This window comes from Coregonus clupeaformis, chromosome 22, assembly GCF_020615455.1.
Source record: "Coregonus clupeaformis isolate EN_2021a chromosome 22, ASM2061545v1, whole genome shotgun sequence".
Lineage (NCBI taxonomy): Eukaryota > Metazoa > Chordata > Actinopteri > Salmoniformes > Salmonidae > Coregonus > Coregonus clupeaformis.
Window position 1 is genome coordinate 584,912 of NC_059213.1, and position 27,629 is coordinate 612,540.

The window sequence follows — 27,629 nt, forward strand, 5'->3', positions numbered from 1 at the left end:
CAGGCACTCCGCTTCGCGTCGTGACTAACAGCCCTTAGCAGTGGTATATTGGCCATTATAAACTGGGTAGTTCGAGCCCTGAATGCTGATTGGCTCACAGCCATGGTATATCAGACTGTATACCATGGGTATGATAAAGATTTATTTGTACTGCTCTAATTATGTTGGTAACCAGTTTATAATAGCAATAAGGCACCTCAGGGTTTGTGGTATATGGCCAATATACCACGGCTAAGGGCTGTATCCAGGCACTTCGCGTTGCGTCGTGCCTAAGAACAGCCCTTAGCCGTGGTACATTGGCCAAATACCACACCCCCTTGGGCCTTATTGCTTAATTATACAATCGCACTGCAGCGAGGAACAGTGAGTTAAAGTTACAGTAACATGCTGAAGTCAGAAACGAAGAGGTGGAAACGTTAAGCTTGAGTATGAATAAACTGCATGGTACTGTAATGCCAGTTGTCCACTAAGAGGCGGAACTGGTTCTTGTACTGGTGAACTGGCATAAGAACCACGTCCAAAGTACAGTTCCAGTGAAATGTGGACATCCATAAATCACCGATAACATCAATAAGACTGAACAATAAAAAATATATTACAAAGCCATATAACTGGAGCATAAAAGGCGAAGCAATGATGAGATTATAAAAACAGTATGAACAGTGAGTTACAGAATTATTCAGAGGCACTGATTGTCAAACCCATTGACTTTGTAGTAGTGAGAATCCAGTGTCATGGAAAACTGGCCACATACTCCCTTGTCTCCCTCCATGAAAATATGAATTAAAAAAATTATTATAAAAAATGTCTAACATCAAACTACATTTTACATTTACATTTTAGTAATTTAGCAGACGCTCTTATCCAGCGCGACTTACAGGAGCAATTAGGGTAAAGTGCCTTGCTCAAGGGCACACTGACCTTTCGGTTACTGGCCCAACGCTCTTAACCGCTAGGCTATCTGCCGCCCTTATCTAGCCTCAACTTCACAATAAAACACTTAGGGATGACACATATTAATCTTTAAATGAGGATAAAAATCTAATTTGTACTCTTGTTGTTTACAATACTTATCACCCTATGACTTCTCCATCTCACTGCAACGTTGAACCATAATGACACCAGGTCCAGGCAGTCTTCTTCTTGGCATCCCTTCCATCCATCCCTGCCATCCCTGTCATCCTTAGTACCACAGCTCTGGTTAGTGTGGTGGTACGGTGTAGTGGTACGTTGTGGTGGTACGGTGTAGTGGTGGTGGTACGGTGTAGTGGTACGTTGTGGTGGTACGGTGTAGTGGTACGGTGTGGTGGTACGGTGCGGATGGGTTCCCCTCACACCCCTCCTCCACTGCGGTCCACAGACACAGGTGCCCTCAGGTCCAGGCTCTCCTCAGCTGTCTTCATGAGGATGGCCAACCTGCTGTCAGACACCTGGCCCTTCTTCACAGCACTCATCAGCTGGGTGCAGGGAACAGAGGGAATATAGAGGATGAGGAAACTGGACGTAATGCAAGGTATCAAACTAATGCAACGAGATACGCTGTGTGCATATATGTGTGTGTGTGTGTGTGTGTGTGTACAGAGCATTTGGAAAGTATTCAGACCCCTTTACTTTTTTAACATTTCGTTACGTTACAGCCTTATTCTAAAATGGATTAAATTAATATTTTCCTCATCAATCTACACACAAAACCCCATAATGACAAAGCGAAAAAACAAATGAAAAACAGAAATACCTTATTTACATAAGTATTCAGACCCTTTGCTATGAGATTCAAAATTGAGCTTAGGTGCATCCTGTTTCCATTGATCATCCTTGAGATGTTTCTACAACTTCCTTGGAGTCCACCTGTGGTAAATTCAATTGATTGGACATGATTTGGAAAGGCACACACCTGTCTATATAAGGTCCCACAGTTGACAGTGCATGTCAGAGAAAAAAACAAGCCATGAGGTCGAAGGAATTGTCCGTAGAGCTCCGAGACAGGATTGTGTCGAGGCACAGATCTGGGGAAGGGTACCAAAAAAATTCTGCAGCATTGAAGGTCCCCAAGAACACAGTGGCCTCCAGTTTGGAACCACCAAGACTCTTCCTAGAGCTGGCCGCCCGGTCAAACTGAGCAATCGGGGGAGAAGGGTCTTGGTCAGGGAGGTGACCAAGAACCCGATGGTCTCTCTGACAGAGCTCCAGAGTTCCTCTGTGGAGATGGGAGAACCTTCCAGAAGGACAACCATCTCTGCAGCACTCCACCAATCAGGCCTTTACGGTAGAGTGGTCAGACGGGAGACAATCCTCAGTAAAAGGCACATGACAGCCCGCTTGGAGTTTGCCCAAAAGGCACCTAAAGGACTCTCAGACCATGAGAAACGAGATTCTCTGGTCTGATGAAACCAAGATTGAACTATTTGGCGTGAATGCCAAGCGTCACGTCTGGAGGAAACCTGGCACCATCTCTATGGTGAATCATGGTGGTGGCAGCATCATGCTGTGGGGATGTTTTTCAGCGGCAGGGACTGAGAGACTAGTCAGGATCAAAGGAAAGATGAACGGAGCAAAGTACAGAGAGATCCTTGATGAAAACCTGCTCCAGAGCGCTCAGGACCTCAGACTGAAGGTTCACCTTCCAACAGGACAACGGCCCTAAGCACACAGCCAAGACAACGCAGGAGTGGCTTCAGGACAAGTATCTGAATGTCCTTGAGTGGCCCAGCCAGAGCCCAGATTTGAACCCGATCTAACATCTCTGTAGAGACCTGAAAATAGCTGTGCAGCGACGCTCCCCATCCAACTTGACAGAGCTTGAGAGGATCTGCAGAGAAGAATGGGAGAAACACCCCAAATACAGGTGTGCCAAGCTTATAGCGTCATTCCCAAGAAGACTCCAGGCTGTAATCGCTGCCAAAGGTGCTTCAACAAAGTACTGAGTAAAGGGTCTGAATACTTATGTAAATGTATTATATTTCAGTTTTTTATTTGTAATAAATGTGCAAACATTTCTAAAAACATATTTTTGCTTTGTCATTATCATTTACATTTACATTTACGTCATTTAGCAGACGCTCTTATCCAGAGCGACTTACAAATAGGTGCATTCACCTTATAGCCAGTGGGATAACCACTTTACATTGTTTTTTTATATTTTTTTATAGGGTATTGTGTGTAGATTGATGAGGGGGAAAAAACAATTTAATCCATTTTAGAATAAGGCTGTAGCGTAACAAAATGTGGAAAAGGTCAAGGGGTCTGAATACTTTCCGAATGCACTGTATTTTTATGAGGCAGGGATAGAGATGCATTATAATGCTGGAGCAGGTTCTAATCTAGGGGTAGTCTGGCCGTTTCTGGACAGAGCACTAATACTACTAACACTGATAGTAGTAGTACACCGGTTTTACAGTACCCCAAACCATTTTGGGATTTTTACTTGACCATGGAAAGTCATCTCCTGTCAACAGTTCTTGTAATAAAGGTATTCTATGGTCCTCAGCATTATACTTCCTAATTGATCACATGATGACTACTAACAACCTGGAAGTACTGTAGATCTATCTCACCCTCATTACCTGGAGTCATTGTCATATGTTTCAGCCTCTAATGATCTGTATCTGGTCAGGAGAGAACGTACTCCCAGTTAGGCTTTCACACCTACAGCTCCCTTCATAGGAGGGTCTGTCATGCCTTGCCACTCGCACAAGGGAAAAAACACCCAGCGAACAGAATCACCTATTCTCTATTAATTGGAATGTTGTAATCATGTAAAACTAATGGGAGCATCTACCTGTTCTGTAGCTGAGTGTTGGTGTGTGTGTGTGTGTGTGTGGGGGGGGGGGGGTTGGGTAATTTATCCTTCTCCCTGAGGAGTGTATTATCATGTTCTCCAGCCTGGTCTGTTTGTTTAGCTTCTCACGGTAAAGAAAGAAAGAAAGAAAGAAAGAAAGAAAGAAAGAAAGAAAGAAAGAAAGAAAGAAAGAAAGAAAGAGAGAGCAAGAGAGGAGAGAGAGCGAGAGAGAATATTGACCATGGGCCTGAGAATGAATGAGTCCTCTTATTGGTGGAGAGAGGACAGGGGACACACACAAATACATACATACACACACACATACACACACACACACAAATACATACATACACACAAAAAACACCTACCTGTAAAAACTCATTCAGCTCCACCTGTCCATTCTTGTTGAGGTCCACTTCGTTGAGGATTTCATGGAGAGCGTTCTCATCAATCTGAACACTGATGTTCTGGGAGGGGGAGAGAGACCAGTGAGATAACATATCAGGAAATTATGTTCTGAGAGCGGGAGAGAGACCAGTGAGACAAAATATCATGAAATTATGTTCTGAGAGGGGGAGAGAGACCAGTGAGACAAAATATCAGGAAATTATGTTCTGGGAGGGGGAGAGAGACCAGTGAGACAAAATATCAGGAAATGACACCACACCTCTTTTGTTAGTTGCTTAGCAATGGCCTTTGCACACAGTTTACATGAGCCCAGTCTGCACACATGGAAAAAGATTCCAAAGAGAGATGGGAAAGTTTCTCACCTGTAAGACCCTCTGAACGTCCACTGTGGTGATGAAGCCTTTACTGTCTTTGTCAAACTTGTGGAACCGGTTTGTGTACCTGTAAATCAGACAGAGCTATTAATGCAATCATCATCTCAAATCGTGGCAACATCTCAAGGGGAGTGACTTAAGAAGGTCAGATGGGAGGGAGCAACTGCCTGAATTGAGATTGACCCCTTGGTATATCAGGGGTCCATCTCAATCCAGTCAGTTGCTCCCTTAGAACACGTGTCAAACACAAGGCCCGCGGGCAGAATCCGGCCTGTGACACATTTCTATCTGGACCCGCGCAATGATTTGGGTTGTCAATTCATTTTGTCCCGCTTCCATACAGCCACAGTGCGCTGCACTATAAGTCACAGCAAGCACTGTCAACGCGCTGCACGCCAAACGGCAGTGCATTGCCACATAGCGCCTGTTCCAGACCCACACAGCCAGCCAGTGAGCTGTATCATGTCATCACCAATGGCACTGACCAAATCTTCTACCGGACCCAAAGTTTATACGTGTTGTAGGCTACATGTCCATGCCACGTTTCGGTTCCAACGAGTCATTGCTGTAGTCTACAGAAAATGTAATCTTGGTCGTCAAAAAGTTATAAGATAAGGGATTCACACGTGGGTATAAATGACTACTAAAGGACAATAGGACACACAAGCGAGTATAAATGAGTGAACAGTTGAGTCATCTACTTTATGAAATTACAGCCTGATGCACGCTCACGTCGGTGAATTCAACATCAACTGCATTGCGTTCGTGTGTCCCGTTTCCGGCGCGCAGCCGAGGGAAAGTGTCCAGACACATGCCACAGTCCTAGCTAGGCTACTAACATGTTGCAGTCTGGCTTCGGTTTTTAAAGCTTGACAGTGAATAACCAAAAAACTAAACCGGCAACAAAACACCATGCAAAGGAGAAACATGTAGGCCTGTTACAGTGTGGGGGCATAATTTGGGGTGAGCTGTTGTCACTTCTCAAGAGATATGTTCTGCGTTGGACTGTGATGTTATGCCTTTCATAGACTCCTGGTATGTGTGCACCCTAACACAAGGCCATTGTGTTCCGGAACTGTTGCTTGTATAAAATAACTGTTGTGTTAACAATATGATTTTATTATCACCTCACAGTATATAAAAGGGACATTTAACCATCTCCCCTCCAAGTTCTTCCCAGACTCAGATCAGAGACGGATCTACCTTGCAGCTGCTCGTATGCATTAAAGATTTTTCTATTATACAATTAAATAGTCTCTGCCTTTGGATCGAGTTTTCCACAACAACAGCAACATTTGAGCAGTAGGCTAGGCTGACTACTCATCTACAAGACATTTTGAGTGCACCATACAGCGGTGATCCATGTTTTAAGTTTAAATGTTACAACAACCTAGCTACATTTTTGTTATTTTGAGTTTTTAAATACTTTTTGATTAGGGTCGCAGCATATTATGCACATCTGCAAGCATAGCAGCAGGCTGGACAAATATTACTGAGCTCTTCTTTTGTTTTAATATGTTATAAATGCTATATACAGCATCCTATGTACATACAGTGCCTTCGGAAAGTATTCAGACCCGTTGACTTTTTCCACATTTTGTTACGTTACAGCCTTATTCTAAAATGGATTACATTGTACCCCATAATGACAAAGCGAGAACAGGTTTTTAGACATTTTTGCAAATTTCTTACAAATAAAAAAACAGAAATACCTTATTTACATAAGAATTCAGACCCTTTGCTATGAGACTCGAAATTGAGCTCAGTTGCATCCTGTTTCCATTAATTATCCTTGAGATGTTTCTACAACTTGATTGGAGTCCACCAGTGGTAAATTCAATTGATTGGACATGATTTGGAAATGCACAAATCTGTCTATATACGGTCCCACAGTTGACAGTGCATGTCAGAGCAAAAACCAAGCCATGAGGTCGAAGGAATTGTCCGTAGAGCTCAGAGACAGGATTGTGTCGAGGCACAGATCTGGGAGAAGGGTACCAAAATATTTCTGCAGCATTGACGGTCCCCAAGAACACAGTGGCCTCCATCATTCTTAAATGGAAGAAGCTTGGAACCACCAAGACTCTTTCTAGAGCTGGCCACCCGGCCAAACTGAGCAATCGGGGGAGAAGGGCCTTGGTCAGGGAGGTGACCAAGAACCCGATGGTCACTCTGTCAGAGCTCTAGAGTTCCTCTGTGGAGATGGGAGAACCTTCCAGAAGGACAACCATCTCTACAGCACTCCACCAATCAGGCCTTTATGGTAGAGTGGCTAGACGGAAGCCACTCCTCAGTAAAAGGCACATGACAGCCCACTTGGAGTTTGCCAAAAGACACGTAAAGACTCTCAGACCATGAGAAAAAAGATTATCTGGTCTGATGAAACCAAGATTGAACTCTTTGGCCTGAATGTTAAGTGTCATGTCTGGAGGAAACCTGGCACCATCCCTACGGTGAATCATGGTGGTGGCAGCATCATGCTATGGGGATGTTTTTCAGCGGCAGGGACTGGGAGACTAGTCAGGATCGGGGCAAAGATGAACGGAGCAAAGTACAGCGAGATCCTTCATGAAAACCTGCTCCAGAGCGCTTTGGACCTCAGACTGGGGCGAAGGTTCACCTTCCAACAGGACAACGACCCTAAACACACAGCCAAGACAACGCAGGAGTGGCTTCGGGACAAGTCTCTGAATGTCCTTGAGTGGCCCAGCCAGAGTCCGGATTTGAACCCGATCTAACATCTCTGGAGAGACCTGAAAAGAGCTGTGCAGCGACGCTCCCCATCCAACCTGACAGAGCTTGAGAGGATCTGCAGAGAAGAATGGGAGAAACTCTCCAAATACAGGTGTGCCAAGCTTGTAGTGTCATACTCAAGAAGACTCAATGCTGTAATCGCTGCCAAAGGTGCTTCAACAAAGTACTGAGTAAAGGGTCTGAATACTTATGTAAATGTGATATTTCAGTTGTTTTATTTTTAATAAATTAGCAAATATTTCTAAAAACCTGTATTTTCTTTGTCATTTGTCATTATGGGGTATTGTATGTAGACTGACGAGGGGAAAAAAACAATGTAATCAATTTTAGAATAAGGCTGTAACGTAACAAAATGTGGAAAAAGTCAAGGACCTGAATACTTTCCGAAGGCAGTGTAAGTGGACATTGTAAAGGGCCATATTTTTTCAAATAAAACAATGGCCAGTTTGGGCCAGTTTTTAATAGTAAAAAAAAAACATAATAGGCTATGAATAGGCTATGTCTGGCCCGTAAATTTGTTGTGTTTTTTTCAATATGGCACTGATTGAGTTTTACACCCCTGCCCTATAGTGTAAAGTAGACAGGAAGTAGAGCGTAAAGTAGACAGGAAGTAGAGAGTAAAGTAGACAGGAAGTAGAGTGTAAAGTAGACAGGAAGTAGAGAGTAAAGTAGACAGTAGAGTACCTTGCCACTTCCTGTGTGTCCAGTGTGATCTCTGAGGTCCCGGTCAGCTGCTCAGAGCGGGACCTGTAGCCCATCTCAAGGTACAGGAACTTCTTAGCAGCTTCCAGCTCCTCCTAAACAAACCATGGTTGTGAAGATAAGTTACAATACATGACCAAAAGTATGTGGACACCTGCTCGTCGAACATCTCATTCTAAAATCATGGGCATTAATATGGAGTTGGTCCCCTCTTTGCTGCTACAACAACCTCCACTCTTCTGGGAAGGCTCTCCACTATATATTGGAACATTGCTGCGGGGACTTGCTTCCATTCAGCCACAAGAGCATTAGTGAGGTCGGGCACTGATGTTGGGCGATTAGGCCTGGCTCGCAGTCGGCGTTCCAATTCATCCCAAAGGTGCTCTGTGCAGGCCAGTCAAGTTCTTCCACACCGATCTCGACAAACCATTTCTGTATGGACCTCACCTTCTGCACGGGGGCATTGTCATGCTGGAACAGGAAAGGGCCTTCCCCAAACTGTTGCCACAAAGTTGGAAGCACAGAATCGTCTAGAATGTCATTGTATGCTGTAGCATTAAGATTTCCCTTCACTGGAACTAAGGGGGCCTAGCCCAAACCATGAAAAACAACCCCAGACCATTATTCCTCCTACACCAAACTTTACAATTGGCACTATGCATTGGGGCAGGTAGTGTTCTCCTGGCATCAGCCAAACTCAGATTCGTCCGTCGGACTGCCAGATGGTGAAGCGTGATTCATCACTGATCCAGAGTCCAATGCCGGCGAGCTTTACACCACTCCAGCCGACACTTGGCATTGCGCTAGGTGATCTTAGGCTTGTGTGCGGCTGCTCGGCCATGGAAACCCATTTCATGAAGCTTCCGACGAACAGTTATTGTGCTGACGTTGCTTCCAGAGGCAGTTTGGAACTCAGTAGTTAGTGTTGCAACCGAGGACAGACGACTTTTACGCGCTAGGCGCTTCAGCACTCGGCGGTCCTGTTCTGTGAGCTTGTGTGGTCTACCACTTCGCGGCTGACCCATTGTTACTCCTAGACGTTTCCACTTCACAATAACAGCACTTACAGTTGACCGGGGCAGCTCTAGCAGGGCAGAAATTTGACGAACTGACTTGTTGACTTGGCTGAAATAGCTGAATCCACTAATTTGAAAGGGTGTCCACATACATTTGTATATATAGTGTATATTCTTCATAACTTTAATCATAACTCATTTAAGTCATAATTCATGAAAAGGGATCATAGCTAACTGTAACAACAACTTATAAAGTAAAAGGAACTCATGCATCTTGTACTAAACCTGTAAAGAGCAGGACAACAGGAATACCAGAACTGGGGGAAAGTTCACACACACCCCCCTGGAGGGGGAAATCCAGGAAGGGCGTAGCGCCTACTATTATATTCTGATCTAACAGCGGCTCCAGCGCTCCTATAAAACGGAATAGCAGCACATGGATTTAGGGTTGGCCCTACTCAAATCAAAACATTATTATTAGTCCAGTGAGTGAGAATGAGAGAATGCATTGTAGTCACTGAATCATTAAAACAATGGTTGTATTAAAACAGGTCCTAAGTCTTTACTGGACAGGAAATCATACAAAGATGGATTTAAAGATAGATATTAAGGCAAGTTGTTATTTTTAAACATAAAAAAGTATTTCTTTGTTTGTATATGTTATTTAAAAGGTGTTCTAAAATACTTTCTGTAACACTGCCAGACAGTCATTTGAACTACAGTCTAGAAGACGGGAACAACAGTTAGTGACGTACCGTCCTCTTTTCATCACTCCAGTCCAGCATCTTTCCCATGATCTCTACGATGCGTGGCAGTGCCTCATCAGCAGCCTGCACGTTGAGGAAACCCAGCCGTGTGCGCCTGGCGATCACATCGATGGCTGTACAAGCATACTCCTTAATGGCATACCTCACCTGGAGGAGGGTGGGGGGAGTGTTTCAATTGGATAGATAATAGAACGTAATAGTTTATGGTCATGATGTGTGTGTGTGTGTGTGTGTGTGTGTGTGTGTGTGTGTGTGTGTGTGTGTGTACATAAACATGCTGTCTTTTACAAATCTGATGCAGTATTCTGTAGTAGCCTTACTGCACCTCACTCTCAATGTAAGGGAATTCAGAGACCAGTCTCTTCCCTACGATGGGCCACCTCTTCCCAGTGACCCGCGCCATCTTGGCCACGTCGAATGCCTTCCCCCCGTACGTCGCTGCCAGGTGCTGGGCAACCTGTGGAATTATGGGAAACATGGCACTATTCAATCAAAACCGCAATCCATGTTTGAGGTTTTACCAAGACAAAATGGCATTGCACTGTGATAGGGACATTGTGTGGGGTCATATAATCAATGAAACAAGGTTTAGGGTGACACTTTATGATTGAAGACCAGTTAATGGTTTTGTTTGAATATGACCAACAGCGTTTGCCAAAGACAGTATTGAGAGAGTATTGTGAAACGCAGCAGGCAGCTGTTAAAAGGCAACTCCTTGTGGATCGATACGATCTTTCAGCACAGCTCCAATGTTTTGGATATGCTGAGGTGGGTGATGGGTACATACAGTTATGTCTATGATTTATCATGTGTTTGGACCAAACAAGGAGTTATTGCTATTCAGATGGTTGGCTTAGCTCTCTCAACAAAAGGTCAAATGCTGTCAAAATATGAACACTGACCTTTTGGAATATTATAGAAAAAAAACCTAATGGTGGGGAAGGCTTTCTCTAATGAGAAGTTAACATAGATAGGAAGTGGAGCCTACCTGGTACAGATGACTTCTAAAACCTTGAAAGGGAAGTACACTGGTCTGGTCTAGAGCCTTCAAACTCAACTCTGGACCTCCAAGCCAGTTCCACTACCCTTTTTCATTGTTCCCCTCTAATCAGGGACTGATTTAGACCTGGGACACCAGGTGTGTGCAATTAATTATCAGGTAGAACAGAAAACCAGCAAGTGCCGGACCTCGTAGGGTAAGAGTTGAATACACCCTGGTCTAGAGCCTCGGATCAATATCCCTGTGTACTGCTGTCTTGTAACGCAACATCATCTCAACATTTTCAACCTCATCCAACCGTTAACCAACGTTACATGTTCTGATATATGATATACAGTGGCTTGCGAAAGTATTCACCCCCCTTGGCATTTTTCCTATTTTGTTGCCTTACAACCTGGAATTAAAATTGATTTTGGGGGGGTTTGTATCATTTGATTTACACAACATGCCTACCACTTTGAAGATGCAAAATATTTTTTATTCTGAAACAAACAAGAAATAACACAAAAAAACTGAAAACATGAGCGTGCATAACTATTCACCCCCCCCAAAGTCAATACTTTGTAGAGCCACCTTTTGCAGCAATTACAGCTGCAAGTCTCTTGGGGTATGTCTCTATTAGCTTGGCACATCTAGCCACTGGGATTTTTGCCCATTCTTCAAGGCAAAACTGCTCCAGCTCCTTCAAGTTGGATGGGTTCCGCCGGTGTACAGCAATCTTTAAGTCATACCACAGATTCTCAATTGGATTGAGGTCTGGGCTTTGACTAGGCCATTCCAAGACATTTAAATGTTTCCCCTTAAACCACTCAAGTGTTTCTTTAGCAGTATGCTTAGGGTCATTGTCCTGCTGGAAGGTGAATCTCCGTCCCAGTCTCAAATCTCTGTAAGAGAATTTCCCTGTATTTAGCGCCATCCATCATTCCTTCCATTCTGACCAGTTTCCCAGTCCCTGCCGATGAAAAACATCCCCACAGCATGATGCTGCCACCACCATGCTTCACTGTGGGGATAGTGTTCTCGGGGTGATGAGAGGTGTTGGGTTTGCGCCAGACATAGCGTTTTCCTTGATGGCCAAAAAGCTCAATTTTAGTCTCATCTGACCAGAGTACCTTCTTCCATATGTTTGGGGAGTCTGCCACATGCCTTTTGGCAAACACCAAACTTATTTTTTTCTTTAAGCATTGGCTTTTTTCTGGCCACTCTTCCGTAAAGCCCAGCTCTGTGGAGTGTACGGCTTAAAGTGGTCCTATGGACATATACTCCAATCTCCGCTGTGGAGCTTTGCAGCTTCTTCAGGGTTATCTTTGGTCTCTTTGTTGCCTCTCTGATTAATGCCCTCCTTGCCTGGTCCGTGAGTTTTAGTGGGCGGCCCTCTCTTGGCAGGTTTGTTGTGGTGCCATATTCTTTAAAATTTTTAATAATGGATTTAATGGTGCTCTGTGGGATGTTCAAAGTTTCGGATATATTTTTTTATAACCCAACCCTGATCTGTACTTCTCCACAACTTTGTCCATGACCTGTTTGGAGAGCTCCTTGGTCTTCATGGTGCCCCTTGCTTAGTGGTGTTGCAGACTCTGGGGCCTTTCGGAACAGGTGTATATATACTGAGATCATGTGACACTTAGATTGCACACAGGTGGACTTTATTTAACTAATTATGTGACTTCTGAAGGTAATTGGTTGCACCAGAACTTATTTAGGGGCTTCATAGCAAAGGGGGTGAATACATATGCACGCACCACTTTTCCGTTATTTCTTTTTTATTTCATTTCACTTCACCAATTTGGACTATTTTATGTATGTCCATTACAAGAAATCCAAATAAAAATCCATTTAAATTACAGGTTGTAATGCAACAAAATAGGAAAAACGCCAAGGGAGATGAATACTTTTGCAAGGCACTGCCTGTGTAACCATAGTGCAATTGACATTGCCTTAGGGAGAATTATAGATCCAAAATGGTGGCTAAAGACTGAAGGTCTATGGGAAGGGTCTGTCCCCACCTCATTCTCCAGGCCGTAGTCCTGCACCAGTCGGATGTACAAGGTGGGGGTCCAGTCTTGGCCCCCCTCCAGCACCAGACCCACTGTCTTACTGGGCCCGCCCCCCAGCCTGTGGGCTGCAACCGCTGCGTCCAGGGTCTCCTCCGCCATGGAGCGGTATGTTGTCCACTTCCCACCTGAGGTGATGGGATCATCCATGTTACACACACCAGATACGATAGGGGTAGCTTAGCGGTTAGTGCATTGGGCCAGTCACCGAAAGTCGCTAGTTCAAATCCCCGAGCCGATAAGGTGAAACATCTGCCGATGTGCTCTTGAGCAAGGCACTTAACCCTAATTGCTCTCTGAGGGTGTCTCAGGGGGAGTGGGATTTGCAAAAAACACATTTGCAATTCACACGTGTATAATACACACTTGTAGATATATGAAATAGGACAAATACAAACACCCACCAAATTATCATTATTATTAGATACATGGCCAGACAGAATACAGGACATGCCCTATCAAATTTGAGCAGGAAAAGTCTATAGGCTAAGGGCTATTGATGGCTACTAACACACTATAAACTACTACAGGTATATAGCACTGAATCAGGATACAACTTGTTTTAGAGTAGGCACTGACCTGCAATGGTGACCAGGCCGCTGTCGCTGACGTTGACTATGTGGTTCCTGCAGATGGACTGGGTGTCTTTAGAGTTGGGGTCAGTGACCAGAGGACGGATACCACTCCATGCTGCCAGGACGTCTCCTCTCCTCACTGAGGACCACAGGGAGAGGACAGAGTCAGTATCGCACACAAGATTCTGCTAAATCAAATGACCACATCATATCATATCTTATCAGAGGTCCTAGAACCAGTCAGAGAACACAGTGAATCTCATCTGCATGTGGTGACAGAGATCGTTACCTGAGGCACAGAGGCATCGGACAGGTATTACATCAAACGGCAAACCCATTTCAAGCTAAACAATCAGAAAATCAAGCCTGTAGTGTCTCCAGCATAATTACTAGCTGCTGTGCTGTTTGAAAGTCAACGTTACGTATCCTCTACATCAGGGCTGAGGTAGTTTGGGGGTTTCGTATCCTCTACATCAAGGCTGAGGTAGTTTGGGGGTTTTGTATCCTCTACATCAAGGCTGAGGTAGTTTGGGGGTTACGTATCCTCTACATCAGGGCTGAGGTAGTTTGGGGGGGTTACGTATCCTCTACATCAAGGCTGAGGTAGTTTGGGGGTTACGTATCCTCTACATCAGGGCTGAGGTAGTTTGGGGGGGTTACGTATCCTCTACATCAGGGCTGAGGTAGTTTGGGGGTTACGGACCCTCTACATCATGGCTGAGGTAGTTTGGGGGTTACGGACCCTCTACATCAGGGCTGAGGTAGATTGGGGGGGTTACGTATCCTCTACATCAGGGCTGAGGTAGTTTGAGGGGGTTACGTCCCCTCTACATCAGGGCTGAGGTAGTTTGGGGGGGTTACGTACCCTCTACATCAGGGCTGAGGTAGTTTGGGGGGGTTACGTACCCTCTACATCAGGGCTGGGGTAGTTTGGGGGGGTTACGTCCCCTCTACATCAGGGCTGAGGTAGTTTGGGGGGGTTACGTATCCTCTACATCAGGGCTGAGGTAGTTTGGGGGGTTACGTCCCTCTACATCAGGGCTGAGGTAGTTTGGGGGGTTACGTCCCCTCTACATCAGGGCTGAGGTAGTTTGGGGGGTTACGTCCCTCTACATCAGGGCTGAGGTAGTTTGGGGGGGTTACGTCCCCTCTACATCAGGGCTGAGGTAGTTTGGGGGGGTTACGTCCTCTCTACATCAGGGCTGAGGTAGTTTGGGGGTTACGTCCCCTCTACATCAGGGCTGAGGTAGATTGGGGGGGTTACGTATCCTCTACATCAGGGCTGAGGTAGTTTGGGGGGTTACGTACCCTCTACATCAGGGCTGAGGTAGTTTGGGGGGGTTATGTACCCTCTACATCAGGGCTGAGGTAGTTTGGGGGGGTTACGTACCCTCTACATCAGGGCTGAGGTAGTTTGAGGGGGTTACGTCCCCTCTACATCAGGGCTGAGGTAGTTTGGGGGGGTTACGTACCCTCTACATCAGGGCTGAGGTAGTTTGGGGGGGTTATGTACCCTCTACATCAGGGCTGAGGTAGTTTGGGGGGTTACGTCCCCTCTACATCAGGGCTGAGGTAGTTTGGGGGGTTACGTCCCTCTACATCAGGGCTGAGGTAGTTTGGGGGGTTACGTACCCTCTACATCAGGGCTGAGGTAGTTTGAGGGGGGTTACGTCCCTCTACATCAGGGCTGAGGTAGTTTGGGGGGTTACGTACCCTCTACATCAGGGCTGAGGTAGTTTGGGGGGTTACGTCCCCTCTACATCAGGGCTGAGGTAGTTTGGGGGGGTTATGTACCCTCTACATCAGGGCTGAGGTAGTTTGGGGGGGTTACGTCCCCTCTACATCAGGGCTGAGGTAGTTTGGGGGGGTTACGTACCCTCTACATCAGGGCTGAGGTAGTTTGGGGGGGTTACGTCCCCTCTACATCAGGGCTGAGGTAGTTTGGGGGGGTTACGTCCTCTCTACATCAGGGCTGAGGTAGTTTGGGGGTTACGTCCCCTCTACATCAGGGCTGAGGTAGATTGGGGGGGTTACGTATCCTCTACATCAGGGCTGAGGTAGTTTGGGGGTTACGTACCCTCTACATCAGGGCTGAGGTAGTTTGGGGGGGTTATGTAGCCTCTACATCAGGGCTGAGGTAGTTTGGGGGGGTTACGTACCCTCTACATCAGGGCTGAGGTAGTTTGAGGGGGTTACGTCCCCTCTACATCAGGGCTGAGGTAGTTTGGGGGGGTTACGTACCCTCTACATCAGGGCTGAGGTAATTGCGGACTTCGTTCAGGATGAAGTTGATGTCTTCCTCCCTGGGGATGGGATGGGCGGTGACGTCAGTGGGCGTGTCCGTTGTCCCGGCGATGGTCATCTTCTCCCAGGGCAGGAAGAAGATGACACGGCCGTCGCTGGTTGCCGGATCCAGGAGACCCATGTTGTCAGGACTACAAGAACAGGGCAGAGGGAGGAGGGGCTATGGATATGACAACTACATTTAGGAAGACCTGGTTGGTCAGCGCTGCTGAATTGAAATTCCCTAATTAAAAATAAATGACACTTTTCAATTCATGAGTTGAATTTAAATTCATGACCTAAGTTTAACTGGTTGTGAGGGTGCTATTGTCCCTGGTGTAAAGGTGTGACAGAGTGGTGCTGTCCCTGGTGTGAAGGTGTGACAGTGTGGTGCTGTCCCTGGTGTGAAGGTGTGACTGTGTGGTGCTGTCCCTGTACTGTACCTGTAATAACCAGGGATAACTATGTGAACCCCAGCACTGGGCTGGCAGATATTAGTGTTTTTCCCGTCGTCCATTTTCCTCAGAGAGTCAGTGAACGGTCCCGTGGCGTTGATGACACATTTGGCTCTGACGTCAAATTCATTTCCTGTGAGAGATCATAACAGTTTCAATCAAAAACCACCGTCATACTGTGTCTTGTGTGTGTGCGCGTGCGCGTGCGTGTGTGTGTGTGTCCATGTGTACCTGTAATAACGTCCCTGCAGCGCGCCCCACAGACCTTCTCCTTGCCCGTCACTGCGTCTGTCTTCTTCAGCAGGTGGACCACCTCTGTGTAGTTAGCGATGGCAGCACCATGTCTGGCTGCTGTCAGGGCGATCGCCAGGTTCATACGAGCATCATTATGCTGTCCTGGGTGGGGGGAGATGAAGGGGGAGGGTTGAAGAGAAATAGAAACAAGGAAGTAAGATTTCTTTAAATTTCTATGCAGAAATTGTTCCGCCTTTTCCTGGTTGTGAAAAATTGTTCGCCTAATTCCAGTTTATGTGCCAAAACAAGCAATTATAGTGTAGAGAATCATTGTACCATCTAAACCGCTGTGAAATATATTTTCCATAAACAAAAATATTGTATTTTCAGCTGTTTGAAAGTAAAAAACGCAAAAACTAAACTTAAGAATAGAATCATAGAAATAGCACACATAGAACAGATCTACTGCTTCTTAGACTTGGTTTCAATGAGAATTACAGATCTATAACTCACATTTCTATGTGAATTTGGTCGGGTTGCCCAAAAAGTTAAATAGTATTGGAACGGCGCCTTGAAGTGCAGTGTGGCTGTGGTGTATCTAATGTGTGGGAATCCCTTGCAGGGGCATTTGGTTCATTCCTGCCCTCAGGGCCCGTTCCTCATCCATGCTTCCTGGTGCTACTCAAATCACTAGAGTGAGAGAGCTTGTGAGATGGGAAAGAGAGGTGACAGGGCTAGTTGTGACAGCCAGGGTTGGGGTGGGCTGGGATGGGGTCGGCTAGGGTGGGATAGGGTGGGCAGGGCTGGCCTGGGGTGGGCTGAGGTGGGCTGGAGTGGGGCTGGGGTGTGCTTGGCTGAGCTGACGCCTCACATTAGGCAGCAGAAGGTATGACTGGAGACCTGGTTGGTATCTCAAAATACGGTACGTCTAACAAACCAGTTCATGGTTGCTTGCTGAAAAAATCAATTACACAATTGTGCAGAATGAATTAGTAAGAATGAGGACTCCTGTATTTTGTGTGTGTGTGTGTGTGTGTTGGACCACACTGGTCTCCTGGGAAATGAGTAACACTGGTGCTGTCTAAGATCCCACCCGGCAGGCCGAAGAAGAGGAGGAGACAGAGCAGGCTGGCAGTCAGACCACGGTACTGCTCTCCTCTTCTCTGAGCCGCGGTAGCAGAGAAGGTCAGCTTCTGAAATGTCACGGCCGTGATTGTTCCAGACGGAATAATTGGAGAGAAAAGACCCCCTCTGCCTCCTGGGGGGAGGGGTACAAACCAACCCAACAATGCTGCTTCAACCCAACACAAAACCCCTCCGAATATTCTCTCTGTTAGCTGGTAGACAGACAGTACTCCCAGAGACAATACATACCCATACATTCCACCTGGAAGAAATGTTAAACTAAAAATATGTTATGCAAATTACAAATTAGCAATAATCAAAACGCATTCAAATAAACAAAATGCTACAAAAGAAATATCAACATGCCTCACTCTTTTCCTCAGAAAGTCAAGTGAGTGAATGTGACGAACTGCTGCTCAGATATCTGGCCTGGTATATTATCCCCCTCAGAGAAGAGCTTTCCACTCTTGGAGGGAGCCAGTAGAATCTAAATGTAGACTGACTGATTCAGACAGCCTTCAGACACAGAGTTGGCTGCTGTTGGTGTGAAAAAGAGAGGCCTCCAGTCAACTAACGGGACATTATCTGCACAGAATACACCCAGATAGAGCAGGAACATATGATTGGTCGTCTCCGTGGCCACGCACACACTTCACAGCCTTGACCCAAGGCACATAGAGCGCACAAGCTGCTCGCAGACGCATTGGTTCAGGCATCAATGGACTTATGAGATCTGATGGCCACCGGCTCCCTTGTGTCTTGTCTTTGTTGACTTGGGCCACATTTAAATCACACCCACAGTAAGGAAATATAATGTTGTTACTGTTGGGAAAAAGGCACTATTTTTATGAAAATGTTTTGTTTAATAACAGTGTGGGCTAATATGAATTCTTAATGTATGGCGCTAGACATGTACCGGCACTAGACATGTACCGGCGCTAGACATGTACCGGCGCTAGACATGTACCGGCGCTAGACATAGCCCACTTAGCAAACAGAAGGGAAGCCTCTTGATAAATGAGAAGGTTATTACCATCCTATAGGAGCATAACTGACTGAAGTGTTAGTATGTCTAGCAATTCATTTACATTTACATTCTAGTCATTTAGCAGACGCTCTTATCCAGAGTGTAATACATTTTGGAGCAGTTCCCCGGACCCATATTAAACCTAACCCTGGACTAAAAAGCCCTTTGAATGAAGATAACAATGAGAACTACTCACCATCATAGTAGACGATGGCTCCTACCAGCTTGTCTTTCTTCAGCATGGGGAAGAGTTCCAGGGCCTTGTTCTTACTGAGCACATAGCTGCTCTTCAGACACTGGCCTCCAGCCACCAGGTCGTACATCTTAATACCAGCCCAGTAGTACGGCAGCTGCCACCATCTATACACAGATAGTAGAGTACAGCATCTTTATACCAGCCCAGTAGTACGGCAGCTGCCACCATCTATACACAGATAGTACAGTACAGCATCTTTATACCAGCCCAGTAGTATGGCAGCTGCCACCATCTATACACAGATAGTAGAGTACAGCATCTTTATACCAGCCCAGTAGTATGGCAGCTGCCACCATCTATACACAGATAGTACAGTACAGCATCTTTATACCAGCCCAGTAGTACGGCAGCTGCCACCATCTATACACAGATAGTACAGTACAGCATCTTTATACCAGCCCAGTAGTATGGCAGCTGCCACCATCTATACACAGATAGTACAGTACAGCATCTTTATACCAGCCCAGTAGTACGGCAGCTGCCACCATCTATACACAGATAGTACAGTACAGCATCTTTATACCAGCCCAGTAGCATGGCAGCTGCCACCATCTATACACAGATAGTACAGTACAGCATCTTTATACCAGCCCAGTAGTACGGCAGCTGCCACCATCTATACACAGATAGTACAGTACAGCATCTTTATACCAGCCCAGTAGTACGGCAGCTGCCACCATCTATACACAGATAGTACAGTACAGCATCTTTATACCAGCCCAGTAGTACGGCAGCTGCCACCATCTATACACAGATAGTACAGTACAGCATCTTTATACCAGCCCAGTAGTACGGCAGCTGCCACCATCTATACACAGATAGTACAGTACAGCATCTTTATACCAGCCCAGTAGTACGGCAGCTGCCACCATCTATACACAGATAGTACAGTACAGCATCTTTATACCAGCCCAGTAGTACGGCAGCTGCCACCATCTATACACAGATAGTACAGTACAGCATCTTTATACCAGCCCAGTAGTACGGCAGCTGCCACCATCTATACACAGATAGTAGAGTACAGCATCTTTATACCAGCCCAGTAGTACGGCAGCTGCCACCATCTATACACAGATAGTACAGTACAGCATCTTTATACCAGCCCAGTAGTACGGCAGCTGCCACCATCTATACACAGATAGTACAGTACAGCATCTTTATACCAGCCCAGTAGTACGGCAGCTGCCACCATCTATACACAGATAGTACAGTACAGCATCTTTATACCAGCCCAGTAGTACGGCAGCTGCCACCATCTATACACAGATAGTACAGTACAGCATCTTTATACCAGCCCAGTAGTATGGCAGCTGCCACCATCTATACACAGATAGTACAGTACAGCATCTTTATACCAGCCCAGTAGTACGGCAGCTGCCACCATCTATACACAGATAGTACAGTACAGCATCTTTATACCAGCCCAGTAGTATGGCAGCTGCCACCATCTATACACAGATAGTAGAGTACAGCATCTTTATACCAGCCCAGTAGTACGGCAGCTGCCACCATCTATACACAGATAGTACAGTACAGCATCTTTATACCAGCCCAGTAGTACGGCAGCTGCCACCATCTATACACAGATAGTACAGTACAGCATCTTTATACCAGCCCAGTAGTACGGCAGCTGCCACCATCTATACACAGATAGTACAGTACAGCATCTTTATACCAGCCCAGTAGTACGGCAGCTGCCACCATCTATACACAGATAGTACAGTACAGCATCTTTATACCAGCCCAGTAGTACGGCAGCTGCCACCATCTATACACAGATAGTAGAGTACAGCATCTTTATACCAGCCCAGTAGTACGGCAGCTGCCACCATCTATACACAGATAGTACAGTACAGCATCTTTATACCAGCCCAGTAGTACGGCAGCTGCCACCATCTATACACAGATAGTACAGTACAGCATCTTTATACCAGCCCAGTAGTACGGCAGCTGCCACCATCTATACACAGATAGTACAGTACAGCATCTTTATACCAGCCCAGTAGTACGGCAGCTGCCACCATCTATACACAGATAGTACAGTACAGCATCTTAATACCAGCCCAGTAGTACGGCAGCTGCCACCATCTATACACAGATAGTAGAGTACAGCATCTTTATACCAGCCCAGTAGTACGGCAGCTGCCACCATCTATACACAGATAGTAGAGTACAGCATCTTTATACCAGCCCAGTAGTACGGCAGCTGCCACCATCTATACACAGATAGTACAGTACAGCATCTTTATACCAGCCCAGTAGTACGGCAGCTGCCACCATCTATACACAGATAGTAGAGTACAGCATCTTTATACCAGCCCAGTAGTACGGCAGCTGCCACCATCTATACACAGATAGTACAGTACAGCATCTTTATACCAGCCCAGTAGTACGGCAGCTGCCACCATCTATACACAGATAGTACAGTACAGCATCTTTATACCAGCCCAGTAGTATGGCAGCTGCCACCATCTATACACAGATAGTACAGTACAGCATCTTTATACCAGCCCAGTAGTACGGCAGCTGCCACCATCTATACACAGATAGTACAGTACAGCATCTTAATACCAGCCCAGTAGTACGGCAGCTGCCACCATCTATACACAGATAGTAGAGTACAGCATCTTTATACCAGCCCAGTAGTATGGCAGCTGCCACCATCTATACACAGATAGTAGAGTACAGCATCTTTATACCAGCCCAGTAGTACGGCAGCTGCCACCATCTATACACAGATAGTACAGTACAGCATCTTTATACCAGCCCAGTAGACAGAGTACATTCAGCCATTACATTTACATGTTGGTCATTTAGCAGATGCTCTTATGCAGAGTGACTTTCAGTCAGTAACCATTAGAGGTAACCGTTAGAGGTAACCATTAGAGGTAACCATTAGACGTAACCATTAGACGTAACCATTAGAGGTAACCGTTAGAGGTAACCATTAGAGGACACCTGGTATTGCTGTCTGTTATACAGAATGGCCATCTGGCTTGTATCCGGTTGAACAACCACCAACCACTCATAACATTTTCAGTTGACAGGGTGTAACTCTCATTCTACTAACTGTATGGACTCGTGTCTTACTTGTAAACAGGGAGCATGATGGGTAGTGGGGCAGACAGATGAGGGGCGATTTCTAGCAGGTTGGAGCGCTCGTGGAGAGCCTCTTTCACCATCATGTACTGAGAACAGGGGAAAGAGGGGTTTAGAGGTACAGTAAAATGGCTAGATATCATCTAACACATAATACAGTGCATGTTGGTAGAATAGTATGAGTATGTAATACAGTGCATGTTGGTAGAATAGTATGAGTATGTAATACAGTGCATGTTGGTAGAATAGTATGAGTATGTAATACAGTGCATGTTGGTAGAATAGTATGAGTATGTAATACAGTGCATGTATGAGTATGCTCGTAGCATTAACACAATACGAGACTAAAGAAGGATTATTGGAAACACCTAGTGCCCTAAAACCCTCTGAATCTTCCAACCTCTCAATCTCTTTTCAATGACAAATGTCCGCAACGGGGGAAAACAAAGCAATGTGATCACAGAGGGAACCAACTGTCAGGCAGCATGGGAGAAGCGAGCCGTTTACCTGTTCGTAATCTAATTTCATGATGGCCTTTTGGAGGTAACGTACTCCCCCGTGGATGAGCTTGGTGCTGCGGCTGCTGGTCCCCGATGAGAAATCATTCCTCTCCACCAGGGCAGTCTTAAGGTCTAGGAGAGCAGAGACACAGAGACAGATCAAGACAAGACTAGGATTTAGACTCAGACTGGCTGAAATGGCACCCTATTCCCTATATAGCGCACTACCTTCAACCAGGGCTCTGGTCAAACATAGTGCACTATATAGGGAATAGGGTGCCATTTCGGACGCACCCTCAGAGTCAGAGCTATTCAGGAGGCTTTTGCTAGGTTATGACTTCCATGTGCTTCTCCTGTCGTATAATATTCATGAAGGGAAAATGGCAGGGCATGCATATTGCATTGAGGGCCTCATAATATTGAGAGAAGAATAGCCTCGACTCTCCTGCACATTGACTGAACTGAAATGTAATTGACCCCAACCCAAAAAGGTTTTCCCAAAACGGTGCAGTTCTTTGGGGACTCACTGCGTGTGACAGCGTCTAAGGCACATCCGGAGCCTGTGGCCCCTCCCCCTACGACAAGGACGTCAAACTCCTCAGTGTCTTGCAGGGTGGAGAGCTGAGCCTGTCTGGTTGGGAGCTCATCTTTAAACGGCTGCTGTAACTCCCCCTCCGCCGCTACATACGCCAGCCGTGCCTGGACAACATGCAGTACATACACAGTTAAATCTATTTTAGTGAAGGCATAGTCTTTTGTGACAGACTGTGAACATAATCAAGATTTGGTTCTGGGTTCAGAGATTAGTGAAGGCATAATGCAATGCCTTAAACCTTGGATAATCTCCTCTGGGATAGATGTGTCTACATTGTCACAACAACATTGTCACGACCATAGATATCTATGGTCACAACAACAAAATCAGGTACGCATATTGTTAAGGGTTGTACCCGCAATCATATTCATACAGAAAGACCCCTGCTTGTAGTACTTCGATAATAACAATGATTCCTGGTGTCTGATATGCAAACGCACAAAATAACTCGAGGAAAAAAGAACAAAGTCAAATCAAGTCTGATCTGAACTCAAGGATCATGGGGACAAGCAAGTCAAGGATGGCTGCCATAATGAAACATTTTATTCCTTTTTCTATTTAACATTTTATTCTCTAAATGATTACATCGAGCTGCTGCGACGCCACTTGGTCCATTTGACTTGCAAATCTGTGAATGAAACCCGGGCATTTGTAATTTAGGACCGTAACAGCAAACAAGATCAAATAATTAGTGTCTATTTCCATGGACGTGCATATTTAAACACCCACAGACAATTAAGTGGCAGTCTGCCCTGCAATCACGTTGAGTACATGGAGCCAGTGAGACAGTGGATGTCATGCAAATGTCCAATCGCCCACCGCCAGAAAACAAATAAACGTTCAAGCTGAAAGAGAGAAAGAGATTGTGCCCTTGTCACAGAGGAGACCAAGCAGACATATTTATCCAATTAGCAGTATAATCTCAAGGGTTAGTTAGTGATGGCTACCGTCGTCCGCATGCATGATTGCAGATTATTATTATTTCTTCGGAGGCGTTTGACTTTTGCTTACCCATTTATTCTTGTTTGGGAGGAAGGTTGGGGGACAAGATATCATACCAGGATACAGAAATAAAAGTTCACATTAGGACAAAGGGTCACACAAAGGCTCAGATGCTTTGGACAAGTGACCTGGTATGTCACTTGTAATAACATACCATTGAAATAGAAGGTATACTGTAAGTCGTATTTATATCTGAGGTTCTGACTAGGTTCAGAGGTCAAGAGATGCACCTGTTTCTCTCTTTCTAACGTTACCCGCGTGACTCCTTGGCTATTTCAATCCCTGGTCTACAGTGATGCAGTGGTCTCCTGGTCTCAGAATGGTTTGTGCTGTCAATATAGTCATTATCACGTCAAACATGTTCGGCACAAACTGATCTGGGACCAGGCTAATGCTTGTTCACACTGCAGTTGCCCTATGAATAATATCAAGTGATGCATTGCCATGGAAACATCATGGAGGGGTATTTTTGCCAGTTCCCTAGAGTTTCAGACGCTATGCTACATGATCCACATGAGCTTCATCAGATTTGATTAAATGAAAAATAATCAGGACTCCCATTGCACCTCCGTTTGTTTGTTTGTCGCCGAAATAGTGTTGATTATTTCAGTGTACTAATCAAACATCATAAGTCATGTTCCCTTACTTGTCTGAACGTAAATGAAATAAGACATAAGAACTACTCACGTCACATAGCTAAAGTCCATCTTACCACTCCCGAAGGCAGTTTATGGCAAATTGAGACAGAAATTGAGCTATTTTATGATCAGGGTTTGTCCCATTGACTGTCTTCATATTCAGGTCAACTTCACTCTACACAGCAGTCCCATTGACTGTCTTCATATTCAGGTCAACTTCACGCTACACAGCAGTCCCATTGACTGTCTTCATATTCAGGTAAACTTCACTCTACACAGCAGTCCCATTGACTGTCTTCATATTCAGGTCAACTTCACTCTACACAGCAGTCCCATTGACTGTCTTCATATTCAGGTCAACTTTACTCTACACAGCAGTCCCATTGACTGTCTTCATATTCAGGTGAACTTCACTCTACACAGCAGTCCCATTGACTGTCTTCATATTCAGGTCAACTTTACTCTACACAGCAGTCCCATCTAAGCAGTATAGTGTTGAATGAAAGTGGAACACATTCCTCAGTCTAGATAAGACATGCCCAGATGCAGGCTGACGTTTACTGTCATGAATCTTGTCCTGGAGGCAGAACTGAGTGAATTCCGCTAGATGGGCCAGCTGCAAAGTCAAAATTGGCTATATTGTAAAAATTCATGAAAAAAAAGGTGCTCTATTTGGTCTTACTTTCAGGTTAGGCTTAAGGTGTGTGCCAGCTAGTGACCACACAGCTGCCTCCAGTACATTAGTCTTCCCAATAAATGCCAACCTGCTGCCCAGATGGCCGTTCCCTAGTAGACTCACAGGAGCCTGCCCTGCCATTGTCAGATGCTCTCCCACTCTCGTTACTATACGTAACCTGCAGCAGAGGGACTCTGAGGGGTCATTTACAGGTCCTGACTTTAGAAACAGACAACCACAACCTTGGCAACATAAAATCAGATTAGAAAACGGTAATGTCCTCAATGCAGCATACAAACTCAACATCCATACAAGTATCAGAAAAACAAGTTTACAAAACAACAACACAAGCAGATTGTGTAAAATGCAACCTAACCCACTAAATAATCTCAATGTCTCAAATCTCCCAGGCCTACCTGCGTCTTTCTGTATTCCGACAGTTGTGACAGGCCCAGAAGAGCAGCGGCCGCCCCAGTCCCGATGATAGCTGTCCCTTTCAAGGCCTTCCGGAACGCCATTGATGCTGGTCCTGCAGCACAACACACAGAGCAGTGGACTGAGTTAGATACACTGGGTTATATTGCAATGACATGACAGGTGATCATGTGGAGAGGGCGTGACCCGAGGGCAAAGAGCCAATCGGCTAGGGCCAGGTGCTCTGACAATCTGCTTGAAGACACATCATTTTCAATCTATTCTAATCTTTAACGGAGCAAACATCAGAGTGGTTTATGCATGCACACCAGCAGCTCTTGTTTCGCTAGGCCAGAGGTAATGATTTCCCTCATAGGATGACTATGAGAATAAACATTTTCATATGTCATTTTCTTATCTGTCATGAATGTAGACAGGGAAATCCTTTTGGATGAGACATTAAAGCTGCATGATGTGTTTATTACCTGTGTATTATGTGTTTATCAGAGGGATCATAAAATAAAATATATGATCATAAGAAAATAAAAAAAGTTTATGTAGCATGAGTATGACACCATCTTGTTGATCCAGTGAATGTGTTAGAGTGAGGCAGGTAGCCTACTGGTTAGAGCGTTGGGCCAGTAACAGAAAGGTTAAACAAGGAACTCAACCCTCATTTGCTCTATACTACAATGGCTGATGAATGGGGAGGGGTCTTATAGCCCAGTCCATGCAGAGAGACAAGTCAATGATTGGTTTCAGAATGGCATTACTTCCTGGTGACACATCTCCAACATAACACACCAGGGCCATAGCCCACATGGCTACACGCATCTCCACCCAACACACCAGGACCATAGCCCACATGGCTACACGCATCTCCACCCAAAACATCCACATGGGAGCAGCCGTTTCTTCAACTGAATGACAGAAAATGAAGAAATGACGCAGAGAACCTCATGAGGAAGAGATATGATTACGCGAGAGACAGACGCCACCATCCACATTAGATACAGTAAATCACTCTAAGACAAAATCTTAGCTTGAGACTTTTAGTTAGTGGAAACAAATACACATATAATAACAGTGACATCAACTCAAATGAAGGTTACACAAACACGACAATGTGAATTTAGAGGCCAAACTAACTAAGCATTTTTTTTCCAATTCTTATACATTGCATTATGAAAAACAATATGTAAATCCATCCCCATTTCGGTGATACTGGCTATCCAATGCAAAGGCAACAGGAATAAATTATATCTCTATTTCACACTGTTTCTATTCTATACAACGGTGTAAAATAAAACTGAAAGCCGTATCATTATCGTAGAACAGAAAACGTTTATGAAGGCGCAGTGGAGAGAGGGTTCTAGCAATGGATACAATGTCGCATTGACGTTCCGCATGATATTGTCTGGCTCGCTGCCAGTCGTTTAACTTGTCATATTATCAATAGAGCAATAAGGAAAAGGCACAAAATATGTATCTAAATCGTTCACTTACTGATTTCTATGTTTAATTGATGATAACAGCGCCAGGGCGTAAACTGAGAACGGTGATACAACTCTTCTTTGACAGCCAGGAGAACCAGGAAGCAGAGATTAGTTGACTGACATATGGGTAAACCAATGGGATGACACGATTATCCAATCATGTTTAAGAGGGTGTTGCTATAATAATGAGGTTGGTGCACCACTTTTCCTCTGGAATCCCCATCCTCAATAGTGCGGGGTCACTATTGTGCAACTAGTGTCACCAGCCGTAGTCATGATTTTACATGATTGTTGTTTAGTATCTTTTTACATACCACTATATTTAGGCGTAGGACACTGTAAATGCAACTATGCATATCATTAAGTTAGTTGTGAATTGAGGTGAGATTGTAATTTCTTTG

At 45.2% G+C, this 27,629-nt stretch overlaps 1 protein-coding gene across 2 annotated transcripts; it reads right to left on the reverse strand.

Moving 5' to 3' along the window:
• Positions 1-891: 891 nt before the first annotated feature.
• gpd2 (glycerol-3-phosphate dehydrogenase 2 (mitochondrial)) lies at positions 892-27,321 on the reverse strand. Of its 2 annotated transcripts, XM_045206349.1 has the most exons (18): positions 27,239-27,321; positions 25,735-25,847; positions 24,014-24,022; positions 22,935-23,106; positions 22,415-22,539; positions 21,899-21,996; positions 18,749-18,912; positions 16,398-16,562; positions 16,155-16,299; positions 15,670-15,863; positions 13,433-13,567; positions 12,806-12,981; positions 10,125-10,256; positions 9,788-9,946; positions 7,999-8,111; positions 4,549-4,627; positions 4,147-4,245; positions 892-1,457 (listed from the first exon to the last, which is right to left on the reverse strand). In XM_045206349.1, exons 2-18 carry the CDS (start codon positions 25,834-25,836, stop codon positions 1,332-1,334), a joined length of 2,193 nt encoding a protein of 730 aa, XP_045062284.1. In that variant the 5' UTR covers positions 25,837-25,847; positions 27,239-27,321; the 3' UTR covers positions 892-1,331. The 2 variants fall into 2 exon arrangements, with proteins under 2 accessions (XP_045062284.1, XP_045062285.1); XM_045206350.1 differs by lacking the exon at positions 24,014-24,022.
• Positions 27,322-27,629: the final 308 nt, after the last annotated feature.

Bases quoted from the DNA above. Each gene is read 5' to 3' on its own strand.
- gpd2 (XM_045206349.1), bottom strand. From the start codon at position 25,836: ATGGCGTTCCGGAAGGCCTTGAAAGGGACAGCTATCATCGGGACTGGG. The intron at 13,568-15,669 runs GTACGTAACCCC...TGTGGTCCTCAG, and splicing joins CCTCAGCCCTGATGTAGAGG to TGAGGAGAGGAGACGTCCTG. The intron at 1,458-4,146 runs GTAGGTGTTTTT...CCCTGCACCCAG, and splicing joins AGCTGAATGAGTTTTTACAG to CTGATGAGTGCTGTGAAGAA.